The sequence below is a fragment of the Hippichthys cyanospilos genome, chromosome 2 (genome assembly GCF_059441005.1).
Source record: "Hippichthys cyanospilos isolate Australia breed blue-spotted pipefish chromosome 2, RoL_Hcya_1.0, whole genome shotgun sequence".
Classification (NCBI taxonomy): Eukaryota; Metazoa; Chordata; class Actinopteri; order Syngnathiformes; family Syngnathidae; genus Hippichthys; species Hippichthys cyanospilos.
This window is the reverse complement of record NC_142370.1, coordinates 5,583,280-5,609,545: the sequence shown is the minus strand read 5'-3', so window position 1 is coordinate 5,609,545 and position 26,266 is coordinate 5,583,280. Positions and strand designations below refer to the sequence as shown.

General features: G+C 41.9%; 2 protein-coding genes across 6 annotated transcripts; both read left to right on the top strand.

Moving 5' to 3' along the window:
* The first annotated feature begins 23 nt into the window (after window positions 1-23).
* Window positions 24-13,387, top strand: nhej1 (nonhomologous end-joining factor 1). 5 transcript variants are annotated; one of them, XM_088435974.1, is made up of 9 exons: window positions 24-318; window positions 411-458; window positions 762-972; window positions 2,055-2,276; window positions 2,351-2,489; window positions 3,764-3,822; window positions 8,226-8,388; window positions 10,034-10,131; window positions 13,164-13,387. In XM_088435974.1, exons 3-9 carry the CDS (start codon window positions 787-789, stop codon window positions 13,236-13,238), a joined length of 942 nt encoding a protein of 313 aa, XP_088292100.1. In that variant the 5' UTR covers window positions 24-318; window positions 411-458; window positions 762-786; the 3' UTR covers window positions 13,239-13,387. The 5 variants fall into 5 exon arrangements, with proteins under 5 accessions (XP_088292100.1, XP_088292095.1, XP_088292099.1 ...); XM_088435969.1 differs by lacking the exon at window positions 13,164-13,387 and adding an exon at window positions 11,639-13,155 and having other exon boundaries at window positions 414-458; XM_088435973.1 differs by lacking the exon at window positions 13,164-13,387 and adding an exon at window positions 12,614-13,155.
* Window positions 13,388-13,672: 285 nt separating this feature from the next.
* On the top strand, window positions 13,673-26,065 carry LOC148426987 (indian hedgehog B protein-like). The gene is made up of 3 exons (XM_088407391.1): window positions 13,673-14,377; window positions 20,838-21,099; window positions 24,171-26,065. Exons 1-3 carry the CDS (start codon window positions 14,078-14,080, stop codon window positions 24,836-24,838), a joined length of 1,230 nt encoding a protein of 409 aa, XP_088263517.1. The 5' UTR covers window positions 13,673-14,077; the 3' UTR covers window positions 24,839-26,065.
* Window positions 26,066-26,266: the final 201 nt, after the last annotated feature.

Here is a 26,266-nt window from a genome sequence, read left to right as displayed (position 1 = left end):
CAAGTGTCCTGTTTCACGTCGGTCTTAATACAGAGCGGATTTAGAAGAAACCGTAGTTTTAGCTCATCTTATATTGGAGAATACACTTCCATTTCTTCTTCTTTTAGTTTGTTTTTCTAGTTTGGAGGAAGCTGCTGTTACCCATGCGGACTGAACTCCTTCTATGAACCTAAAAAATGTCGCAGTGGTTCAAACATAAATAGCAAGCACCAGCTCCAGTGGACAGACCGACAAAGCATAGCTTGTTAAAGTTGGAATTATTTTTTGTTTTGTTCATAAGGGGAATGTAGTTAGTTTTGCCTCCGTCTGCTCGGAACTGTGAGTATGTATGTTGCTCATTTCAAACGACAGCGAAGCCCCGATGTTTTGCGTGTTGTCGTGACAAATGAGATGAGATGGCTTATTTGCAGAAGTGTCCGCCCACCATCACCTGAAAAAAGGCACGACTTTGACACAAGGTTAGTAAGGTTTAAATAAAACAAAACAAAACAAAAGATGCTGATTAAACAGCCGATTTTTGAGTTTGGGTGTGGGTGAAGACTAGCTGAGTCACCGTGACATTCATGAGCAAACAACCTTTAAAGGAGACACCAGTTAGTTGCAGTATTCTTCCTTGCTGGGTTCTAAATTGATGTATCGTGAAATACTTTGGTTTCCTTTATTGTACATAGCAGCATTGATTATGAATAAAATTGACACTGTGAGCAACAGTTGTTGTATTGGCTTTTAAAATGATGAATCATGTCATCTCTCATCTACAGCCTGTGAATACGCCAGTGGATCAGGATGGAAGGCAATAGAGCGTCCAATGATGTTCTCCTGCAGCATCCATGGATTCCTGTCACCATTGATGGCTGCCATCTGCTTGCCAAGAGCTACTTTGGCGAGACGATGTACCACATCTTGCTTACTGACCTGCGCTGTGTCTGGGAGGAGACCATGCTATCGGCAGCCATCCAGAGTCGTGCACAGGTGCATGAATAGAAAAATGTTTAGTTTTACCTATGCCACATGCTTTAAACCAATGGTGCGCTGATTGATTGGTCAATGATAGTGATCAGAATTGTTTTTGTTCTTTTTTCTTCTTCTTCTTCTTCTTCTTCTTCTCAGCAGAAGTACTTAGTTCCATTTGACGAGCAATACTTTTCATTTCCGGTCACATATAAAAACCATAATCCACCACAGGTTGTACTTTGTAACACCCAACCGATTAGAGAACAACGTTTCTCATTGAAAAGGAAAAAAAAAAAGATTATAAATTTCAAAAACTTGCAAATAAATGTGTTCTTAACAACCAACAGTATGTTTTGAATATAATCCTAGGTGTAGTTATCATTAAATTATATTACATGGGGGGGTTGCACTCCTCCGGAGGCTGTCATGTTTTTTTATAGCTACTGTATGAACAATGGTAAATGCAGCACTTGCAGCACATCCTGCTGTCCATTTTGAAAAACGGTCTAAATCTTACACGGTGTCCCTTTATCTTAGCCCTGAATACAAATTCCAAGTGTCTTTAATTTACGAATAATGCAGGCCACTGTGCGATATTATATAAACAGATGTGTGTCTTTCCAAGGCATGTCCAATCAACTGAATTTACCGCAGGTGGACTCCAATTAAGCTGGAGAAACACCTCCAGGATGATCAGTAGAAAAAGGGAGCCTCTGAGCTCAAATTTGGGCTTTATTGCAAAGGCTGTGAATACTCACACAAATGTCATTTGGTTTACCATTTTAAGATAAATTTGTCAAAATGTGATAATTGTGATTTTTTTTAGTAATTAGGGCTCATTTCTTTCTCTTCTATTTTGCTGAATGTCTTCTGAGCATGTTGTTTCCCAATGTGATGTGTCATGAATGGCTTGTAACTTAATTTTTACTTCCTTGATCACTGTTAATACTCACGTATGAAATTGTCCACATGAATTTGCAGTGTAACAGGAGGGAGTAAAAGGCCCTTAAAAACCTTAATGTTGTGGTATTTCACTGTAATTAGGAATTATCATCACGAGCTTACGAACATGTAGCTGTTTTGTTAAACTGTTGTGCCAGGAGCTGAACAAGCGTCTGCAAGCCCCTGTCACAGCATTCTTCTCACACCTGTGTGAGGTGGTTCAGCCCTGCCTGTCAGGCAGCGGTCGGGCACCCGAAGGCGAAACTGGCATCTCTGTGATGCGGCTGGATGAAGGTGACGTGACCTTGAGGCTCAAGAGCAAGCTAGCAGGATTGCCTTTCTGTTGGGAGTTTCGTTGCAGCGCCGCTCCAATCACTGTGGTACGAATTTATGTATCTGTTGTTTGGGGATTGAAATAGAATTAAGAGTCTTAAAGTCAATCTTGGTCTGCTAGGTCTGTCTTCATCTGGTGCAGCCCTTGTTGTCCATGAGCCACCTGCTGCACAGCCAAGTTAAGCAGCTGGAAGGCCTTCTTGTTAGCAAGGATGCTGAGATCCAGGACTATAAGGAAAATGGAGCTACACTTAGCAGAGGTTGGTTTGCTCTAAAAACAAAACATCATGCAGTGGAATGTACAATTTGAATGGGCTCAGCCTATGTCAAATCCCGTAGCCTCCCTGTGGACTCACAATTTGCAGGATGTTCATTCTATTGGTGCTTAATGATGGCACATGAAGGAATCCGATGTTTGAGCCTCATAGCTCAAGCAGTTTTCAAGTTACGGCCCTTCAAAGTTCAGGCATTACGGCGACTTTTAGGATTTGACTTTTAGGAACTATTGAACACTAAATTAGGGGCCATCAAAATCTGCATACACAAATGTCACACGTACGATTATGAGAGATGGTAAAACCTTAGAAGTAGATTTTTGAATGATTTTTATACAAATTGGAGGTCAATATGGAAATGTTTTGTGTTTGTGGGGTTTCAACTGATGTACCATAGTTCGGAAGATGACAATTTTATTCAAAGCAGTCAGTGTCTAGGGCTTTTAGGCCGCCTGTACTGTATGTAACCAGGCTTATTTAAACCCGCATAGTGTCCCCTCTTTGTGTGTAAAAAAAAAAAAACCTCCGTCCACATTGCTTTGTTTATTCAAAAAAATCGCTGCTACACGAATCCAGCAAAGTGGTGTTTCACTCTTTTACAAGCATGCCAAATTCTGTCCAATCAGAAAGAATTTCCGCCTCTGATGTGCCCAATCAGAAAGAACTTCCATCTGTGATGTCACCGGTATCTGCGTCTTCGGTTGGGGAGGGGGGGAGTAGCTTGATGACGCAAATCTCGGATTTAAGATTGTTACATGCAAACGTCAATCTGAAGGATTTGGCAAATCTCCATTTTGGCCGGACTTTTTGAGACCTTCGGTTTTGATGAGGGAGGAAAAAAAAAGAACAGACACGTATAGCAAATAGGCCAAACCAGAGAGAGATTTATTTCCAGTTTGCAAGAACCCCAGCTATACTGTATGTAGACTCCTATAAGGTAGAATAGCGCTCTGTAGGTGAAAGCCCATTTTCCAAGTCCATTTGAATTTTGCAAAACATGGTTTAGCAAGAAACTGAAGGGTCGTTTAATTAGCCAGGCCCGCAACGATCACATCCATTGTCTGGATTTCCACCACATCTATTTTTTTAAACTAACGTACTTGGAAATGCCAATTCCGACCAGTGATCCTTCTATCTTTCAAGCGGTCTAGTGGTAACACTGAAGACTGCTTTGACTTTTGCCACCTGGTATACTGTATGTAACATCATGGTAATATGTCCTGGCAGTTTTGGTGCTGATTGTTTCTTTTCGTGTGCAGCGCGCTTGCAGACAGACATTTTTGAGCGACACGCCTACAGAAGCAGCTTCCTGGCAAAGGTGAGATGCCAACACGCACCATTTTTGCCATGTTTGATCTTTTTTCTCACTATCATCAGGAGGCTCAGGATTGTCCTTTTTGCCTCACATCTATACCAGCTGTGTGTTGACTGTATTGAGGTGTGGAATTTCTTGTCTGTGTCTTTGTTGAACCCTGACTCCTTGTGCGTGTGTTTGTGTTTGTGTGAATGAGTGATTTAACATTTCATATCAACTTGAGGAATGTCCAAGGTGTATCTGCCAGTTTCTTATCACAAGTTTATTTCAGGCCGCTGTCTGTATTATGACACCCCAGCATTGACACAAAATTTGAAGAAAAAGACAACAAAGCTGTTGTATCAACTTTGAGATGTAAACTTCGGTTGATTTTGTACAACTCTAATACGAGTAACACTTCTATTAGTGGAATCACGGAAATGTACGTATAGTTCCATAGCGGTAGACAAATGAGTGCGGTGCTATGGTTGCTATTTTTCCTTCTTGGCTGCTCACAACCCTCGGTGGGTAAGTACCATAGAAGAAAGCACAGGCAAAGACTTGGTCTTTGGACTTTGCTGACAAATTCCACCAGGCAGTGACAAGCCTGCTTTCAGAGCCAACCAAAATCAAAAGGTTGTTAAAAAATGTTGCATATAAGAGAGAACCACACACCAGATTTAGCTCCGCGTGTGAGTGGATGCATTTATGGGTGAAGGTATTTGGTGTTTGTGTGGCATATTTATCAAGGCCAGCGCTAAATACACTTTTGTACGCCTTTGTTTCTTGCCTACCATTCAAGAACTATTCTTATGTGCAGCTCTCTGTTACCATAGCAGCACATAGGGGAAATAATGAGTTAGCTGTAAATCAGCGCACTGTATCAGAAAAGAGTCCTACCCCCGCAGCGCCCATGTGCGACACCCAGGGACAGCGTATTTGAATTTGGAACAAATTGCTGCCTCTGCCGCCGGTGTGAAGGAGTGTTGGATCATTAGTGATTCACATTTGACTCACCTTTGCCTGAGTGCAACAGGGAGGTTGAAGTTATTTTGAATATGTTTAACTAGTTGCAAACAAATTCCTTCTTTGTGTGTTTGTGTCTTTTTCCCACCACATTTCCGTCTCACTGGTGTGACATTGAAGGGTTAGTTGGGACCGTGGTGGAATGACTTGCGGTCCAGCCGCTTTCACCATGCTCATGTTAACACTGACTCTTTGAATTAGCCCAGACTCCCAATTTGTCCGCGTTCGCTTCCTGAGCGCAAACTTGTAATCACTCGTGATTAGATTATTTTTTCATCTCTTAATTTCTTACATGGGGCTCAATGAGAGTAGGAAACCTGATCTTTACGTGCATCTATTCTTCACGGAGGTCATTTGCTTCCCAAACACACACTCATAATTTCCAGAATCCATCGAGGTCAAGGGTTTGTTTGGAATAACCTTAGCTTTTTGCAAGAGCAGTGCAGCATCCTCTTGAGGTATGATGACGTCCTCGTTCTGTTCAAAGAATTTCCCAAATTGAAATCACTAAATGTAGCCCACAAAATTCTTTGTGGGGCTTCTTTTTCCTGTTTTCGGATCAAATACCTCTGCTATTCTTGGTGGCTTACCATATGCCAAGATTCTTTGCACGCCACTGCACAGTGCTGAAAATAATGTGTTTGCGATGGTACAAAACAAAAGGTTTGGGCCTTTCCTCATTTGTCTGTCTTAACTGATGGATAAAATGAATAGAAGCTAAAAAAAATCTTACAAGTGTGTCACAGTGCTTTACAAAAATGAAAAACGCACACCTGCAATTCATACATAATTGTCAATCCATCCATTTTCTAGAGGCGCTTATCCTCACAAGGGTCACAGGCTTGCTGGTGCCTATCCCGGCGGACAGTAGGCGAGGAACGCCCTGAACCGGTCTCCGGCCAATCGCAGCGCACACATAGACAAACAACCATTCAGGCACCCAATCACACATAAGGACAATTTAGTATGTCCAATACATCTTCCATGCATGCTTTTGGAGTGTAGGCGGAAGCAGGGAGAGCAAAAAGCCTCCACCAAGAGCCACGCAGAAAAAGGGCAAAGGCAATGACCTAAACCCGCCAAAGTAATAAAGTACAAAGTTAAATCGTGCGACGGAGCGTGTCAAAGCTCTCATATTCATTTGCTGTCCGAGAGATTTTAATCTGAGTTTCAAGATGCTTGGTTTTTGGGGCCACGTTGTTACTGCGTATTAACAAATGAAAGAGCAGGTTGTGAGCAGTGTATAAAGAATGAATGAAAGGAGACCCGAGACGGACCCTTGTGAGATCCCACCATTATTAGGTCTGATGAAAAGTTTATGATTTGAATGACATTTTTTACTTCCTTTCCTCAAGGCTCGGGATTGAAAGCATTTCGAGCCAAACAGGGCTGTCCTACCTAGTCCTCTAACCTCAGATCACATGATCTTGTGTCAAACACAATACTGAGATCCAGAAGGACTAACACTGGCACTTAGAGACCACCACTGTCATTTGCAATTCCCACATTTTGTTTGCACGTCTTCCTTCGTCTCCACCAGTGCCAGTACGTGGCCAGATGGATGGGGATGTTTGTTTTGCTAACGTGTAGCCACCTCACGTCTTGTGTTTGCGCTAACGGTTGGACAAGTGTGTCAACTGTCAAGATGACTCCACACCATGTAAGAACGAACAAGCTGATCCATAGACCACAAGGGCCGGCGGGCTCCTTCTTTTCATCGGGGAAACAAAGGAAAAGAGATCCGAATCAACCTATTTAAACCATTTATTGCTTTTGCCGATACTCATGGATTGAACAAGCGACTGATCTTAGGGCTTTCACTGTGGCTCCCGCTTCCCAAATCGCTGGTCCTATCATAAAATTACAATGCACTATTGTTTGATATACATGTGACGTCATGGTGAAAAGGTCTGTACTGTATTAACACGTTCGACTTCCTCTGCAAGCACGTCAGTAATCCACCCGTGGATAGTACAAACTTAGTACTCAGTCTACAAAATGTTGACAGTATGTCTGTTGATTTTTGTTGTCTTTGTCAAATTTGATCGTTAATTCAGGGATGAAGCAGCAATCCATAGATGCCTTTTTCATTCCGGACAGGAAGTTGAGGTCACACGGTGTGGAAAATGTAAACATGAGGTCGTCAACAGAGACGAGACAAAGTGAGTGAGTGTGAGACTCGCTGGCACCAGCAAACCCGCCGGTGCCCCCCGCAGCCCCCCTTAAGAAAACAACAGCTTCTAAAATCAGAGTTGCTAACTTGCTAATAATAGCCAAATGTCAACAGGCTTTAGCCCTGCTCACCTCACCTTCCCCACCACAGGAGGCAGGATTTTGGGGTGGGACTGCCTACCAGGTGAGCACTCCTGTGCCTCAGTCGTCCTCAAAGGATTTTGCCTTGTTAACCAATTCCTTGGCTGGAGAAAACAATGGAAATCTGACCTTTTAGTCCTTAATATCTTTGCTTTACTTTCACGTGTTTCAGGCCAAGACTAGTGTATAATTTAATTGAAAAGTGAAGCAAGTAAAAATATGTTCTCATACTTTTGACTTTGGTTTTGCTAAGCAAAGGTGTGATCAGCCAGCGCAGTTTTTTTTGTTTGTTTTTTTCCAAACAAATAGCACTCAGCTTCTCACATCTTCCATAAGGGGCAGGAAGACAAGTCAGCCAGTGAGGGGAGGGGTTCTCTCGATAAAAATACAGTACAAGGTTGGCTTTCTGCCTGTCTCCCCTTCAGCCCCCTCACATCTCCCGACACATTGGTTCCTCTGTGCCCAAAGCAGAACTAAGACCGTCCAGCCCTTGTGTATTCAAATAAATCACTAAAATACATCAACGCAAAACCTCGAAGCCTGACCAGAGTGTGTTGACGAGCCCCTCGGCTCTGAAAGTGAGCAGAAGACCACCAATTTCTGATGGTCAATATTTGAAGAGCTAATTTGGAGAGTGTGTGCTATCCCATCGGGAAATGAAGGACTTAGAGACTTTAGTGTTTTTTTGGAGCCTTACGAGGGGCAACTCTGCAAGCAGCTTTGCTGCACAAATTGAAGCCTTGATAATGCATTAACACAACATTGATTGAGCCGTGGTGCATTTTACATTTAATCTCAGGGGGAAAAAAAATCACAAAAAGTATATACATTGAAATAATGATGATTCTCTTGACTCCATTTGCATGTTCGGGGTACCAACAGAGTTTTTAGTTCAATGTTGTGGCCGTCACTCTATCTCACTGGCATAACTAGATGGACAAATTATATAATGTGTAGAGAGTCAGAAATTTTCAGAGCAAATAAAATCGTACAATTCTCCTAATCTTCTGTAGGTGACTAGTTGCCGATCGCTGCATTGTCGGAACATCAATTGATAAACCACTTGTGCCCACTTTGTTCCTCTTCAGACTCTTTCTGTGGTTTGCTCTGACCGCCACGGCATGCAGAACTTCGCAGGCGACCTCCAGGAGCTTTACACTGCCATCGTTGTACACGGAAACATGCGCAAACGCAAACTGTCTGAGCGGGACCGGTTGGTTGCGACAGGTCCTGACCCCATGACTTCCTCAGGTTTGGCCCTCTTTTAACCCTCTAGGACAGTCAAACTCATTTTTATCGTGGGCCGCATCACAGTTGTAGTCTCTGTCAGTCAAATACATTTTTGAGTTCGTCACACGCTTAAGTCGTTTGAAATTGGAGGTCAATAAATTTGTCCAAATGAGATATATATATATATATATATATATATATATATATATATATATATATATATATATATATATATATATATATATATATATGTATATATATATATATGTATGTATTTTGTCTTGTTTTTTCTCCCAAAAAAACTTTTTAAAAGTTGAAGACAGCAGCTTGCAAGTTTGCTATTTTAGCCAGAAACTTGAAGTCAAATCAGCATTTGTTAAAATGAAGATATGGGCCAGATCTGGTGCCTGGGCATTGAGTTTGACACTTGTGCTTCAGGAGATAGGTTCTCAAACTTCAAGGGGTCAGGGACCCCTTTTAGAAAGCACATTTTCCAAGGACCCCCATTGTAAATAATTGCAAAAGCAAAAAACTGGCAAAAAAATCTTCTTATTCAGCAACACATTCAATTTGACAACACAAATATTTGTTACTTTTCAGCTATACTGAAGTTTGGAAATGAAAAATGCAAATTGCACACCTCCTTTTCATCTTTTTCTCCCAAAAAGGTTGCTGCCAATTATTTGGTCAAAAGCAGCATTATACGCTTCATTAGCAAGCAATTGTAGACACAAAACACATTTTGACAAATCCAAAATGATTACATTTTAAAAACTGTATTCAACTGGTTGAATTCATTGCTTAATTGAAGAGTCGTGAACACTTTCACAATTTAATATAAAATAAAATGAAAATGAAGACAACTTGCAAGTTGGGTATTTTATCAAGAGACATGAAGTCAAATTAATATGTTGTGTGGGCCACATAAAATGATGTGGCGGGCCGGATCTGGCCCCCGGTCCTTGAGTTTGACAACTGTGATCTAGATAGATGTGCAGCGAACAGCAAATGAGTGTAACTCTTCTTTATACAAATCTCACTCGTTTTGATTGTAAAACCGTAAAGAAAAGAAAATACACCAAACATAACTCAGGTAAGTCCTTTATGCAAAAACTCTATGTCATTTTAAAAGGGATTAAGTGTAGAATTGGAACATACAGCATAAATGTCTCAATTTTGGTTTTCAGAGACATAAGCCTGCTGATTTCACTGCTGATTCTTTTTTTTAAACAAAAAAAAAAAAAAATACAACCTAAGGTATACATTACATGTTTATAAGTCTAGGATACTTGAGAAATGAGTTCAAAAATGCCCACTTCCATAGATTAGGTTACAGGCACAGGGATATTTTGTCCAATCTGTATTTTATAACAAACATAATAATAATGTGCCAGAGAAGTGAAAATGATCAGCAAACGCCTACAATATATAGTAATCAGTGTAATCTATAGTAACCCACATATATAGCACATATCAATATAATTTCTCAGTACTAGATGGTTAATTGAAGAGAAATTGCATAACGCAAGCTTGCTTGTTGTCAGTGGGCCCAGCACTGGCTAGTTGTGTATGGAAACGTTGCTAGTAGCCACTAGAATGTGTAGATAGGTGTGGAATGAACCGCTGGGATGCCATTTCATTTATTTGGGCTTTCCACATCATGCAGGTGCTGAAGCAGCTACTGAGGAAAGAGAAGCTGACAGCGAGCAGAATCAGGGAAGTTTAGTGACGGAGGCAGATGACCGCACAGCCACAGAGCAGCAGGTATGGCTCTTGTCTCCTTCAAGTTAGGAGTGTCTCAAGTACAGCTTTAATGGCATAATGCAGTCATCCCTCGCTATGTTGCGCCCACGCATCTTTACTTCAACCTTAAATGATTCAACCTTAAACTGTAACTGTACTGTTGTCCATTCCCGTTTCCATCCCTTTGGCTGTAGTCTCCTGGAGAGCTGCGGTTATATTAGCGGCGCCCGAAAGTCTAATTCGACTGAAGCCTGTAGCTGACCAAAAATGATAACAATCAAAGTTTACGCTTGAAATTCCCATTTTTTACAAAAGAAATCGAGGTAAGGGGTTTAAAACGCTCTGGTGCAGCACTGCTCTTTCCTGCTGTTCCTTTGCGTCTACCTTACAGCAAGTTTGAGTTTCATGAGGGAGACGCGCACCCCTACAAGACACGTGTTTGGCTCCCGGCGCGACCATCGACCATTTAGGGCAGGAGTTGTCATCTACTCCCACCCAGAAATGGTATTTACTCGTAAAAAGTCCGTCCTTTGGGGGGGAAATTACAAATATTATAGTATTATTATTATATTATAAATCTTATTTGGATTATAAGTTATTATTATTTGTTTATTTTTCTGAACCATTCACTGCATGTCAAGTGAGTTACAGTATTTTTTACTTTTTTTTTATTTACTTTTTAAATGTCCATCGTGACATCGGTCACTTGATTGACATCCGCAGTAGCCAGTCATATACGCCTGTACTTGCAGTTGTGCAAGGTACACCGATAGATATTGTACATATAAAGAGTTCTCATTTGAAAAATAAATCAGGGCAATTGGGTAGATGATTTGGACTACAGTATTTGCAGCTTGCAAGCTCTGGAACTTTGTACCTAATGGTTATTAGCGTATGTGCAATTTTTGTGACAGGGACTGAATTTGTTATGTTTTTGATTTATCTTAGATGTTTTACTTCACTTTTCTTGAGAATGGAGACATATGCTCTTAAAAAGGATATGCTCAATTCAAGTAGCTTCACCCGCATAAAAAATATCTATGATATTGTTTATCATGATCATTTTGGGGAAAGCTCTGAAAATATGTCATTACGACAGGTTAGGATAAGTGACCTAAGGCCATTTAAAGTCAATATTACCTGAAAAGGCAGGCGTCATTTATTTTTTTGGTTTTATTTTTTTACGAGTGAAATCTGATGCAGTGAAAACTCTAACTTATGTGCTAGTGCAGTGGTCCGCGGACCGGTACCGATCCGTGGATCAACTTGGCACCGGGCCGCGTGGGCTGCACCCGAAATAATGTTTTGGAGATGATTTAGTTAATGGTACGCGTACGCCGAACGCGAACGAGGCGAAAAAGCGGTTTTGTATTGTAGTCAATGGAGTTTGCGCGACTGGGCGCGAATGCACGTCGGGCGGCGCGAATGGAGCGACGCGAATGGCCGCGCGCTGTCACGAGAAGCAAAATTTCGCCTTTCGCGTGAAGTTAATTTTTTTTTACTTTTTCCGCGTTTCACGTCGCCACAGCCAATCAACTTTGGGAACATTCAACGGCTCACGCAGGGGGCAGGAATGAATCATGGCGGCCGCTTTGCGGTCACCTGGTGCGATGCAACACGACCAGCTGAGCTTTCAATACGAAACAGAGCCAAGCAAGAGAACTCGCCTGGCTTGTAGAAAGGCGAAAGCGAGAACTTGGGACAACTGACATGTGCGGCGTTTGCTTCCCCAAACCCCCTCGCCTCCCTCGGTCCACAATGTAAATGTAAGGTGTTGACCGGTCCGTGGTGATCAAAAGGTTGGGGACCACTGTGCTAGTGCACTAAAGGAAAAACAATGGCACACCATTGCGACCAGTGTAAAAATGTATCACGTGTCACACTCATTATGGTCACGGGCAACATTATTGTCACAGTTGCTCTTGAATAGAATGAATGACCGTGAATTCATTAAGGGACATTCATTATACATGACAAATTGATAGATTGACGTACTGCCTTTAGCGTCATAATTTAACAGTACTAATTGATGAAGTTACTTCAAAACGGGGTTTGGTAACAAACAAAAAAACAGCATCACTGCAAAGGATGTTTATTTGCGTTTCACATTTTGAAAAATGTGTCGTGTTCAGAGAGAACTCCTGGCCTCAGTTTTATGATCTCGAACACTGGCAGAAAATCAAAGCACAATACTGTATGTTGATTTGGTCACGGTCAACACGCAAAAGTAGTTGGCCCAACCAAATCATAAGTCCTGTTATGTTTATTGCATTGGCGAGTTTTTTTTCACCCAAAATGTCACAGTTGAAATGTGTTTACCTTTGTTTAAAATCGATTTTTCTCAAATAACGGGTGAGTTGATTTTGTAACGATTGTGACAGTGTGTAATTTAGTGCCACCTAAAGGCGAATTAAGAGAATGCAACGGTTTTGAAGCACGCACACGAAACAGCTTTGCAAGTGAATGACAACTACACGTTTTTCTCCTTTGTTATTCGTTGCAGAGATGGCACGAAGCATGTCAGCCTGCAACACCTTACTACTACAATGATTGTAATATTTTTATTTATACTGTAATAAAAATTTCAATATTATTAATAATGTGGTAGAACGTTTTTCCACACTATTCAACTTTATTGTGGATTTTTTTAAACATGGCGTTTTTGTTCGCCATAGATTTCACTAAATCTTGCACTTTAAAATTGTGTAACATGTATAAAATTAACAGTTTTATATATAGGCTAGATTAACACATTTGAGTAAACAACTATTTTAATTATGCAAACAGATTTTTTTTTTAACAAAGCCTTTTTCATCGATTTTTTTCGTTCTCTTTTTTATTATTGACTATGTCCTATTGGTTTAAAAAGTCCAAAATATCCTATGAACAAAAGTTTGCCACAACCTGTTATATTTGTTGTATGTTTTCAAGTTTGATTCTTTTTACCTTTGTTGACATTTTGGAAGTTGGCCTGCTTAGTTCAGTGTTTGTTGCAATCTTTCATTGGTTAAGGAAAGGAAATGTGTGTTGAATTTTCATGACTTCATCCACAGCTCGTCAACTGTGGCCGTGCTGAGCGAGTGTCTTCCAAATCAAAGAAGAAGAAAGTGGTGGGCTTGTTCCGATGAGTTCCGGCACTATTGGAAACGATGTGATTTTGATTTTTAATCATGTGATTTTAATCTTTTAAACTTTGTGTGTTAAAATAATATTAATGAGAGGGCGGTCGAGCTTTTACATGAGACTTCCTATTTAAAATAAAATCATTTTTTATTGATTAGGATGTGTTGTGAGATGTGTCGTATAGATTCGACTGCAGAAAATGCAGACGAAAAGACTCCTTGTTGATGGATTCTTACTGTCCTGCGAATAGATTACAATTTGTTCTCCAAAATGTTTATAACTCGATAAAAGTGTGTGAATCGGTTTAATATTTTGTTTGTTTTCACTTGTTCCGTTGAAATGTTATCCTTGTTGGTGGTCAGCAGAGGGTATACATTTGGAGGATGTCCCTCACCTCACCTGCAGCCCACTGACAAGCACTCGGATATGCACGCCGGTGCTCCGGATGGGAGGAGATGAGGGAGGGCACCCTCAACGCTCAGCCGCAGCCTGGAAACGTTGAGCTGCGGGGACACCCTTTGACCGCCGCGCGCCTCCGTGTCTCTCTCGGAGCCTGCTTTGAAGGCGCCTGCCAAGACAAACTCACCTCGCCTATTTATGCCTCTGCCCCCAAGTGCTCTCGGGACACTCGATTGTCGGCGGCGCGCCGGCGGGTCCCCTTTTTGCACCTTTTTTTTGTTTGTTTGTTTGTTTCCGTACGCGCGTGGAATGGACGCTACGGCGCACTCGGGGGGTCCTCGTGTTCTTTTAGCACCGCTCTGAGTTGTGCGTCCGGCTTCATCATTCGACCCTCTACCACCGGCCCGGGCGGTGGCGAGGGTTGAGGACATCGGCCCGGGCTGGAATGCTGCTCCCGAGGCTCCTAACTTGCCTCGCCGGGTGCGCCCTGCTCCTGACGCCCGGCTGCGGGGGCTGCGGACCGGGTCGGGGCTACGGCAAAAGGCGCTCGCCGCGCAAGTTGGCGCCGCTCGCCTACAAGCAGTTCAGCCCTAACGTGGCCGAGAAGACGCTGGGGGCCAGCGGAAGGTACGAAGGGAAAATAAGCCGGAACTCGGAGCGCTTCAGGGAGCTCACCCCCAACTACAACCCCGACATCATCTTCAAGGATGAGGAGAACACAGGTGCCGACCGCATGATGACGCAGGTGAGCGAGAGCCGCGCAAACCCGGCCCAAATATCGTCGCTTTCAAGCTGCATGGAACCAGAGGTGCATTTTGACAAGTAAAAGACGCGTGGATGCGTTTTTTTCCCCCTTCTCCACATTCCTTGTTGACTCAAGGTCGAGAGAGCGCGGTGTTGTGTCTGCTGCCACAAGCAGTGCGCGCTCCCTAACCTTTCATCACACATCTCAACACAGAGTTGTAGGGAGAAAAAAGCTCGTTGCATGTGCAACTTTTGACCTCTCTAGTTCCCCCCTCACAGATTTGTGGCTCGTGTACATCGCTCGATGTTTGCAATAAAAGTCCACGTTTGATTAATTGGCACGTAGTAAGATTCCCCCTCCAAACGCAACGGCGTTCTTCTGAAAGGTGGGCAATTTTTCTGTCAATATCATATCGTGATTTTAGCCTGTGAATTATTTTATAGCCTGTTCGCGTAATTTATGAGCACCAGCGAGCAGCAGTCTGACTGTTGACTGTTCTGTGTTACTTATAGCTTGTTTTCTTAACGCGCCGGGATAAAAATAGCGCACGCACTCGGCCTTATTGAAACTGTAATGAAAGTGAATTTTTCACCTCTTGGCTTTTTTTATTCGCCTTTCCTGCATACGCGTTCCTGCACATACAGAAGCTCCTGTTCCAGGAGCACACTTAAATCACTTTTGTGGTGCGAAGTGGCGACACAAACGTGCGACTTAACTGCGGTCAAATTCATGTTATCACCGCAGAGGAGACACTGCCAACACACTTGACTTCGAAAGCGAGACGTGGTTGACGCACTGATCAGAGGCAAAAGGTGCGCAAACGCAAAAGCGCGCATTGTCAGCCTCCGTGTGCAATGTTTGTCCAGCCAGCGGTTTGGTGCGCAAACCGCTGTGCATGTGTGCTAAATGGAGCGTCTAATTTATGAAGCCTGACCGCACAGAGAAAATACACCAATGTTCGAATCCTCGGGACCTGTGAAAAGGCAACTGTGGCCACCGGCGCGAGCTATTCTTATCACAACCACCGTGTTGTATTGGCGTTAATCCCACTTTTCACCCTTCAAAGACTTGAGGTGCCGCTAACCTAACAATAACCGTTTTTTTTTTGTCAACATAAGACGATAACTGTTCTAAATAAAATGCAATAACTTGATTTAGGGGCCCCATTCTCCGCATTGAATTTCAGTCTTCAGAGAGGAACATTCGTCCAGATTTCGTTAGACTGTAGTCCAGTGATGGCTAAATATTTATTTTACTTGAATTTATTTAGCACAAAACCGTGCCACAAGTGTAGGCAAAACATATGCAAATCCATAATATTATAAAACCCATATTTGTAATCTGTCATTGGAAAATTTGCCTTTTGCTTTTTTTTTTTTTAAATGTTCTTTACATTTACTCCGTTATTTAATCAAAAAACTAATATTTTTATCCTCTGGCCAAATCCGTGTTGTTTTGATGCCATCTGGTGGCACTTAAGCAGGATGTGAGTTGAGGAACTTCATTACTCAATTACTGTAAGATTGGTTTATGTTTGTCATGTCCGAGAGCTCCTTTTTTTTTGTTTTGACATGTAATCTTTTTATAATTTACAATGGCAATTGCTTTCAACACAACAGTAGAAAAACACCACACAAATACATAAAACAAGAACACAAATATGTACAAACAATCAGACATTCCAGATAATCATTACAGCCATACAATGAAAAAATAAATGACAGACTTCACTTAAACAAATGTGAATAAATGTCCATAATCATTTTCCCTTTCCTATCGCGTCCGAAAGCTCCAAGCATCAAAATGACATTTCAGCAACCACGCCCTTCCGCACTGGCTGGTTTTTCCTAAATCTCGATTGTTTGACTGTAGTAGGATCCTCTACCTCTGCTACAGAGTAGTGTTGTTTGTATGTTGTAGACCCCATTTACTGCCACCTATAGTGTGGGAGAATATCGGAGGACTGCCGGGGAAAGTCGCACGGAGTAAAGTGCTGCAAAATGCGTGTGGGCTAGATTCCGCGCGGCTCCTTTCCACACGGGGTGTTCACGCAAGTTTGACACGTCCACAAATTTAGCGCATCAAAATGACATCATTTTGGTAACCACGCCCCTCCACGAGGGCCAGATTTTCTGCAACGCATACCATCCAGATTCCCTTTACCTTGCAAAAGCGCGACACTGAAAACATGGCCGACGAGTTATTGTGTATGGAAATTCGCCGTACACAGAGGTGGGCACTTAATCTGCACTGACAGACTGTCCATCACTGACGAATACCTGTTTTGCCAACGAACCAATGATTGGCTGGAATGCTAAAAAAAAACAGTGCAATTTCCTTATGTTGGTCAATCTGCCACGCCCCTTTTTGCTTAGTTAATTATAATTCAAATGACTTGATTATCTGCTACGTTGCTGCATCTTTATAGTACAAACTGCAGTCAGCATTCAGCCGATATGACTAGTCAGTTTACAGCTGCACCAAGCAGTGGACAAACATGTTCAGGTGAGTGAATATACGGTGTTGGTTCAGTTCACTGCTTATTGCTCACAGTTATGACACAGCTGACTTTATCAGAGATTTATTTGTTGTTGCTCTCTTTTTTACTTTTGGATTCAAAAACCAGAACTCATACTGTGCTCACTGACCAAAAGTTAAAAGTTAGGTTTAGAATTGAGTGTTAAGAGATTTTTAGTGTTACTTTGCTTTTTAAATATGTTTTACATGAAGAGCATGCTAATAGAGCTTTCTGAGATGCGTTTGCACTGCAGGCGGTCACTCTTTCCAAGCAACCAATGTGCACTCAATTTTCAGTTTTCTCTGATTGGCTCTTGGTTAGGATAGAAGTTTTTTACATTCCCTAATTAAAGGCGTTTTTTGGGCTGGGGGGTGAGTTAAACCTCAGCAATACTTAGTTTTACTTATAGTGTATGCGACAGATGAAATTTGGACAAATTTTGGACAAAATATAATGAACGTCTTCTATAGTTGTAGGGCAGGCAGTTCTAATGAGAACAGAAATTGAAATTCATTGAATAACATGTATTGCATGATAATACCATTCAATGGAAATGAATAGTCGTTGCATTCTCGCCGTGTGCGTTCCCTCATTTTTTGAATAATAAATGGCTTAGTTATTGTGCTAATCTTATTTTACTGTGTTGTATTTCAATTGCAGTGTAATTGAAAATCTATAGATATGGTTTTAATTGTAAGAGTAAGTACAAAAACAGAAAAAAACAAACAGACTGCAGATAGGAGTAGACCAACACCCAACGAACTACGGGCGAGAACAAAAAAAGTTTAATTTCACCCACTAGTGGTGGCGGTAGGGTGGGCAAAATACAACGACGGGTTGACGATTACAATGAAGGACTAAATAAAAAGAGTAAAATTTCACCCTCTACTCTACTAGTGGCCGAAGGGTGTGCAAAAATACATTTTCCTGACTGATGGACCAAAGATTACAATTTCGCCTGGCTTGAAAAAAAAAGGCGGACCGACAATAAAGGAAATGGGGCGGAGCTCTGACTGTTGACGAATGTCGGACCAGCAAAAAAATGTAAATTGCCCAGCTCTGCTGGTACAAACACCTTAATAATTCGGCTGAAAAGGACCTCCGTGACCTAAATACTGTCAACGACTCCTGGCGAGCTCACACACGGGGGAGGGATGAGGAGTCTGTTCAAAAGGCTTAGAAGACTTTAGATCGTTTGAATCTACTACTCTGTTATCGAGTATTGTTGTTTGTATGCTGTAGATCCCATTTACTGCCACCTACAGTATGGGAGAATATCGTCTGACTGTGAGGGGAAAGCCGCACCAAGTGCTGCAGAACACATGCACATTTCTGTGCCGAATGTTATCCGACGTAACGAAACATAAACCAAGCGTTAAATTGAGGCAACGGATCCACTGCGATGACCCCTGAAGGCAAAAGCCGAAAGGAGAGGAAAAAATAACCAAGAATGGGAGATGGCCTCGTGTTGCACGGATATTTCAGGAAAATGCCACAGTGCTATAGTGGACTTTTCCCAACTTTTTCCAAATTGGAACTAAACCTTTAGCTTTACCGATTTTTATTTTCTCTATTCATTTGTGGAATTTCAATTACTTCGAAAATACTGTGCAACAATGCATTTCAGTATTCAGTTGTTGCTGTTGGTTTTTTTTTTTTTTTGCTATTTTAGTGAGAGAAAACTAATAAGTGATTGATGAGGAGCGTCTTTGTTTTCCCCCTACCTGCGTTGCCACCAAGTATAAAACGTGTGCTGCGTAATACAAGCAAGTGACAAGGGCCATGTCAACCATTAGTTTTAGTATATGCCTCAGGCTGCAAAAAGGATGGTGGGCCACAAAAGGCTTCTGGGCTGTAGTTTGAACACCTCTATCTTTGAAATTTGGTTGTCTTTATGCAGTGTTAAATGGGAAGTTTTTTTAAGGCAGTGCGTCTCAATTATTTTTTTGCAAAGAAGGACCTTTTCGTAATCACTTAAAGGGGTGGGGGTCAACAGGCTCTATCGCCTTGTGTTTTTAGTTAATCGGACAGTTGAGGTTCACACACTTTAACAAAAACGTTAATTATAAAAAGTCATTTGACAACTTCCCGACTTCATTGAGAGCCAGTCAAGGCCAGCATTAAAATTTTGTTTTTTCCCACACGTAATGTGTGGAATGCTCAATTGTTGAGATGTGTGAATGGAGCAATCAGGTACATCAGTGGTCCCTAACATTTTTATAACCACGGACTGGTCAATGATTGCGATTCAATCATATAACAGAATTACAAATGCGATTCATTTCAATACAAAGTGTTAATTAGATGTAAATGAGTTTTTATTAATGCAAAACCATTGCACATGCTAACACATAGTACAAGGAAATACCTCTGCACAAATGAAAATGCTACCTAGCTAAACGCATACACGGCAGCAATAGATAACATGATAAAGCTAAGAACAAACATTAGCGAGCATGTTATCCACAGTCACAAGTTGTTAGATCATATTAGCAGATGACAGGACAATAGACAATCTGGACACAAGATTTACACACACCCATTTCTTTCAGTTCGTCAGAGATAGGCAAGAAGAATATAATGGTTGGGTGCACTTTCTGGCCAAAATACCAAATTAGCAAACTGTCTTCAACTTTTAAACATTTGGGGGCAAAAAACCCAAGCATTTTTGTGCCCAATCTCTGCTTTGAATAGTTTTTACTGGCCTCTGATTTCAAAACAAGGTAAATGTGTGACGTCACAGTATTACCGGCCCTCTGACAGAAACCATAAAAGTAATGTGGCCCACCATAACAATGAGTTTGACACCCCTACTTTTGCTGCCCTCCCAAAAAAGGGGCCATTTGCCACTAAAAAAAAAAAAAAAAAAAAAAAAAAAAAAGAACATCTACGCAAATAGCATGGCTCATATTGGACACACCCGCATACAGTATTTTTGTAAAGGTCCTATAAGGCAAAACGCTGTACAGTGGGCCCCCGTGTTACGAACTAAATCCGTTCAGCGGCTTTGCCCGTAACTCGAATTGCTCGTTTGACGGGCAATCCAAACCTATGTTAATTAGTGAATGCGTGCAAAAACCTTATGTAAAAACATTACGCCTTTATAAACATATTAAAAATGAGTAACATAATCTACTGTACAGTTAAATTAAATAACATAAATATACAAAGGAAAAATGACATTTACCTTTGGGGCGACGTGACTTGAGCTGGGTAAAGGCGGGGCGGAGCAGAGACCAACCCACAGAATTTATTGATTTATTTTCTTAAACTAGAACTTTTCTCAAATGAGAACATATCACCGGCGATTTCCTTTTCTTTAATCCATTATAGAAGAAGCCTCTCCATTTTTTTGTCGACCGAAGTCCGTCCCATGGCAAGGAAAGTCTTGCCCTTAGAACATTGCCGAGTGGTTACGGCCATACTCACGAGCAAGGTTAACTATGCGTGCGCCTCCTTCGTATTTTTTTATTATCTCCTGCTTGGTTTCTATTGTCATCATCCTCTCACTTCTTCCTTTACCGTCACTTGCAATTTTAGAAGCCATGTCTAACAGATAAAGTTTGCAAAGTCTTCACAACACACCGACCGGCTGTGCCATCAAGCTAGATGAAGGCGTTCGGCCAATAGCATATCAGCATTTCTGTGATTGACGTGACGCCGGCCAATAGCATATCTGCATCTCCGTGACTGAGACCGTGACTGTAACATTAATCGACCAATAGCATATCGGCATCTCCGTGACTGAGACCGTGACTGAGACCGTGACTGTGACCTTATAAGACCAATAGCATATCAGCATTTCCATGACATGCGAGAATAGTTATTTTTGTTGATGCGGCAACGCGAAAAAAAGAGTACGGACACACTGACCGGCATGTTGGATTGTTCGTAAGACGAAAGCGCCGGCCCACTGTATATGTGTGTGTGTCTGTGCTACAGCGCTGCAAGGACAAGCTGAACTCTCTAGCCATCTCCGTGATGAACCTTTGGCCTGGAGTGAGGCTTCGGGTCACCGAGGGCTGGGATGAGGACGGCCACCACTCGGAGGAATCCCTCCATTACGAGGGCCGGGCGGTGGACATCACCACCTCCGACCGGGATAGGAACAAGTACGCAATGCTGGCTCGGTTGGCGGTGGAGGCGGGCTTCGACTGGGTCTACTACGAGTCCAAGGCCCACATCCACTGCAGTGTCAAGTCAGGTGAGTTTTTGCAGTTTCACCTCTTGTAACTTTGCAGATACATATCTTAGCTTACATAGCTTAGGGTGCTTTCACCTATACGGTCCTTTGCTTTCTGCGGTCACATCAACGAGTACACGTCACTCCTATGATCTACCTGACTTTTGGAATTGAACTCACTGCTGTTTTGGCGGGCAAATACTGTAATTAATATAATTTTAAGTTTAGTTCTGGTGTAATCATGTGTAGCTAATGCACACATTTAAAGCAAAAGAACTGGTTTTCAGTGGAACTGAGAGAAAAGCTTCTCTTGTCTTGTGTAGGTGCGTCTTTCAGAATGTATGTATGTAAGTATGTACTGTATGTATGTATGCATATATATTTATATGTGTGTGTGTGTTTTTGTGTGTGTGTATATAAAAGAAAGCCTCTTTTTTTTAATGCACACTTGGGCTTACTTGGCATCTCCTTTTAAAGTGCTTAATAATATTTGCTGGTGAATATTCTGATTGATTCAAGACCCTCCAGGTAAGCGTGTTAAGACCGAGCTACCCACATGCCGGAAGACAAAATAGAAAAACCACCAAGACCACAAAAAGAAGTCAACCAAAAGGCGGGCTTGGGTCACATAGTTGTCAAGACTGTAATTTTCAGAACGCAATGACTGTCATGTCACTTCAAATGCATTGGGGAAAACATTCATGACCTCGAAAGACAGACTACACAAGATGAGCTTGGACCGCTGCTTCCCCTGTCCTGTTCTGTCCTGTCTTTGATCCTGTCCCTGCGTTCATTGTCTCAGCTCACTAACACCCAAGCACGTCATTCTTTTGCTTGCCTCTCTTTCTTCATGCCGCTAGCCTCTTCATGCCGATGCCGATGCTGCAACATGACGAAATTAACTTGAGTGTACGCGCTAAAAATCTAGCGTGCATGTGGGGAAAAAAATTGTCGCTACACTTTGAAGCCTAGCACACGACAGACAGTGTGTATCCGCTGAGTAGTAACTATGATTCTTTCTTTCCCTCTTTTCCTCCTTTTTTCTCCCCTTCCCTCCCAGATCGGGTTGCGAGGGCGCACTCCTTGACCTGATTACAAGGGAAACCAATCAAGTTGGTATCTTTTTGGGTTCTCTCTTTTTCCTAGAATGGGGACGAAATCAATTCTTATGATGAAAACAAATGCAGCAAATTTGTTTAAAGAGGATCCAAAATAAAGGTCTTACTTCTTTCATACTACTGATTAAAAACAGGGGCGGAGCTACATGACATACCTGAGAAAAAAAATGATACCATGACTTTTCTGCCATTCTTCTACACGAGCAGTTTTCACCATAATACCCGAAGGACAGTTTTTGTACTAGCGGCATGTTTACATATAAATACATTTATGTGATAACATCAAATTGATCATTTTATGTCATGAATCTTTGAGTGTGCATGCCATCACTGCCTGAAATTGCCTTTCTACGGTCAGCAGAGGGAGCGTCCACATTTTCAATTGAAATACAAATCTTTTCCGGGGTTAGCAGTGTGTATTTCCTCTAAAGGTTTAAAATGGCTGGCATTACTTACGGATATTTGATTTACAAAAACAATGCAGTAACCAGCCAATGGCTAACATGTTGATAGTATTACATCGTTTCAATAGTCATGAATGACCAAATTCTGAAAGATTAAAAAGTTATTATCGCATATCACATTCTACTTTCTGTTTCAATAATAAAATAATAATTTCCTGTTTTTTTTTTTTCTCATTTTGTAGCTACGGTAATTTTAAGGGATTTATCACTAACCTGGTGTTAGTATTACACAACTTGAGCCAACTTTGAAAGGGTCATAATTTCATCAAATATGAACGTATTTTTACTTTCCTACATCCCTTTTATTTACAAAAATGGTAAAAATGCGATAGTAGCAAAAGTAACTACACTGTTTATTTATATATTGATGACATTGAAATAGGAATATTTTGTGTCTTAATCTGCGTATTATGACTTTTGAAGATTTTTGCTTTATGGGAGTCCAGGCTAAGCCAATCATCCAAGTCATCGAAAGGCTCGTAAATGTCATAAGTCGGCTGTTAGCTGCTGGCTCCACCCAGTGGTTTTGGGGTGTCGACACAAAACTTTCGATTGCACCCCGTTCACAAGTTGTCGTTGAAGGGAATCATGCAAAAATCAGGGAAAATGCATGATAAAACATTTGGTGTTCAATATGTCCAAAAATGACAATGTTTTTAAATTTGGAGTGGCAGTAAATGAGCCTGACATAGGCTAAATCTGACACATATCGGGTGTGCCTCTGAACCTCCATTTGCAAACATTTAGAAGGGACAGCAGCGTGGCACATAGAAGGTCGTCGTGTTTTGACAATCTATGCAATATTTTAGTCCCCCAGTGTTTTTTGTATGCTTTGCCTTTAATATAACTCATCGAAACCATCAAAAAACCCGAGTTGGGTCAAAATTTCCCTCAGGTGTTAAAGACACCTAAGGGCGGCAGTTATACCTGCTATGAATGTTTTGGGAATTATGGAAGGAAATTGGAGTACCCGGAGAAAACCGAAGCAGGCATGGAGATAACGTGAAAACTTCACACAAGAAAGCAGAAGCTGCAAGCGAACTCTGGACCTCTGAACTGTGAGGTGGACGTTCTAACCGCTCTGCCACCGTACCGTCCTTATTTATTTATTCTAAGAATGTGTAGGCCCAAATGGGGGTCCCCAATCACACTTTGGATTCATATCCAATATCAAGTAATCAAATTAAAATGTAATTATAAGGTTCCAATTATGAACAATTTATTCCGTAAAATTAATTAATAAAATGAAATCTGGAATGTGAAAAATTAGGTGAGACTCACGCCCCCTTCCGACACCCCTTTGGAAAATTCAAAAAAGGAACCAAAGTGGACGCAAATGGCCATTATAGAGCCAGAGGGTTAAAATGGTCATTTCCAATTTTTGTTCTTTTTCACTCAGTTAGTGACAATTGTCACAATTGTCAATTGTTGTGCTAGCACCGACCAAAATGTAACCGGCTCTAAACTATTAGCCGACAAACTGCAATATTTTATCCTTCGTGTCTTCCAGACCACTCAGTGGCAGCCAAGACCGGAGGTTGTTTCCCGGGCGACGCCTTGGTCACCGTGGAAAACGACTTTCAGAAGTTCATCGGTGATCTGAGCCCCGGTGAGCGAGTCCTAACTTTGTCTGGCCCCGAATTGGTGTACAGCCAAGTCCTGACTTTCCTGGACCGCGACCCAACCTCACGCAAGCTCTTCTACACCCTGAGGACAAAAAACGGGGCGCGCCTCTCCCTGACCGCCGCCCACCTGCTGTTTGTGTCTCGGGGCAACTGCTCAGAGGGGGCGGCACCCACCCCAGATTCCCTCAGGACGATGTACGCTTGCGATGCCCGGCCGGGCCAGTGTGTGCTGGTGGCCGGCGATACGTCCGGAACTCTGTCCCGCATCACGGGGGTCACAGTGACAACGAAGAGGGGGGCTTTCGCTCCCCTGACGGCACAGGGGACCCTAGTGGTGGACGGGGTGCTGGCATCCTGCTATGCAGTGGTCGAACGGCATTCCTTGGCTCATTGGGCCTTCTCGCCACTCAGGCTGATGCACAGCTGGACTGGCAGCACCGCTTACCGTGGTGATGGGGTCCATTGGTACGCTGAGCTCTTACGCTGGCTGGGGGGGTTGGTGCTGGACTCCGGGCACCTCCACCCACTGGGTGTGACCGCAGCCTACAGGTGAGGACATAAACTGGAAGAAAAGGAGCCAACAGAACCATGTGATGGATCTTTGGATCGCTGCTAAGCCTCATGGGAGTATCACAAAAGCCGCCTTCATAAATCAGACAAATACAGAACAATGACTTAAAAAAACATGAAAAATCACTGGCAAAACTGAAACGTTGTATCTGCATTATATAATACATAAATACGTACATACTGCGTATTTAATGTTGTATCAGATACCATCAGTAATGAACTCTACTGAAATGAAAGGTTGCACACTAACTACACTGAACAAAAATACAAACAAAACATCCTTGTTTTTCCTCCCTTTTTTCTTTTCCTATGTGTACAAATGTGTACAGACAATCTCGTCTGAATCTGTCTTAAGTGAGCACTTTATCAAAATAATATATCCACTCTCTAGTGTCACAAGTGTAATATGTCACCATGCTGATTTTACAGCATGATTACACAGGTGCAAAAGGCCACATGGAAAAAAAAACGGACAGATTTTCTCGCTGCCCTGACCTCAATGCAGCAGAACTGCTCATTTTTGCGCTGGCTGGGGTGACCAAACCTTTTGAAAACTTGGGCACTGTTTAACGTGAAAAGCTTTGGGTTGATTCACACTTCCAACATAACAGATTTACTCAAACGACTTTTTATAAAGGTATTTTGTTATGTTCTTAACTCTTTCATTGGCAAGCGTAGCCTAGTAGCTACTGTATATTTAGCATTTTCACGTGTTTTTCAAGGCCGACAAAATGTTGTGTGCTATGTCTATGTAAACCTACGTGATATCGTATGAAAGGTTGATTTCCATTTCTAACTCAAAATTACAAGGGTGTGGTATATGTAATCTATGTGTTGTATTTATGGCACCACTGCCATCCAATGGTCACAGTTATCACTACGGTGCTCAATTGGCTTAATATTAGATTAAAACAAACGTATTTGACGAGAATTGTATTATTTTTATTACTTTTTAAAAAGACGACGATTCTTGTCCGTGGCAATGTATGGATTCCTCACAATAATTCTGAAACAGGTAAATACGGAAATGCACTGCTTCACTTCTATAAATCTCTGCCAGCATTCCCATTTCAAATGGTCACATCTTCCACATTTCTTGAAAATCACAATGTTGGAAGGTTCAAAGGTTTCTTTATTAATGCCTTACGGTAAATTTTCTTTGCCAGCAGAATCTCGGCAGTCCGTATAAAAACACACAAATGACAAACAACAATACATCAGACAATACAATAGTTAAAATGCAAGTCGTTAAGAGTCTGTCCAAGATGAGCAATTTTTAGAGCAGGTCCACAGAACAGGTAGCTCGTTGGCGGTCGCCACTTTAGAGTAACCTTTTATTGTGTGCAGCCTCAGGCACACCTGTGCAACAATCACGCTGTTCAATCCACACAATTGTGATGTGGACGGTTGG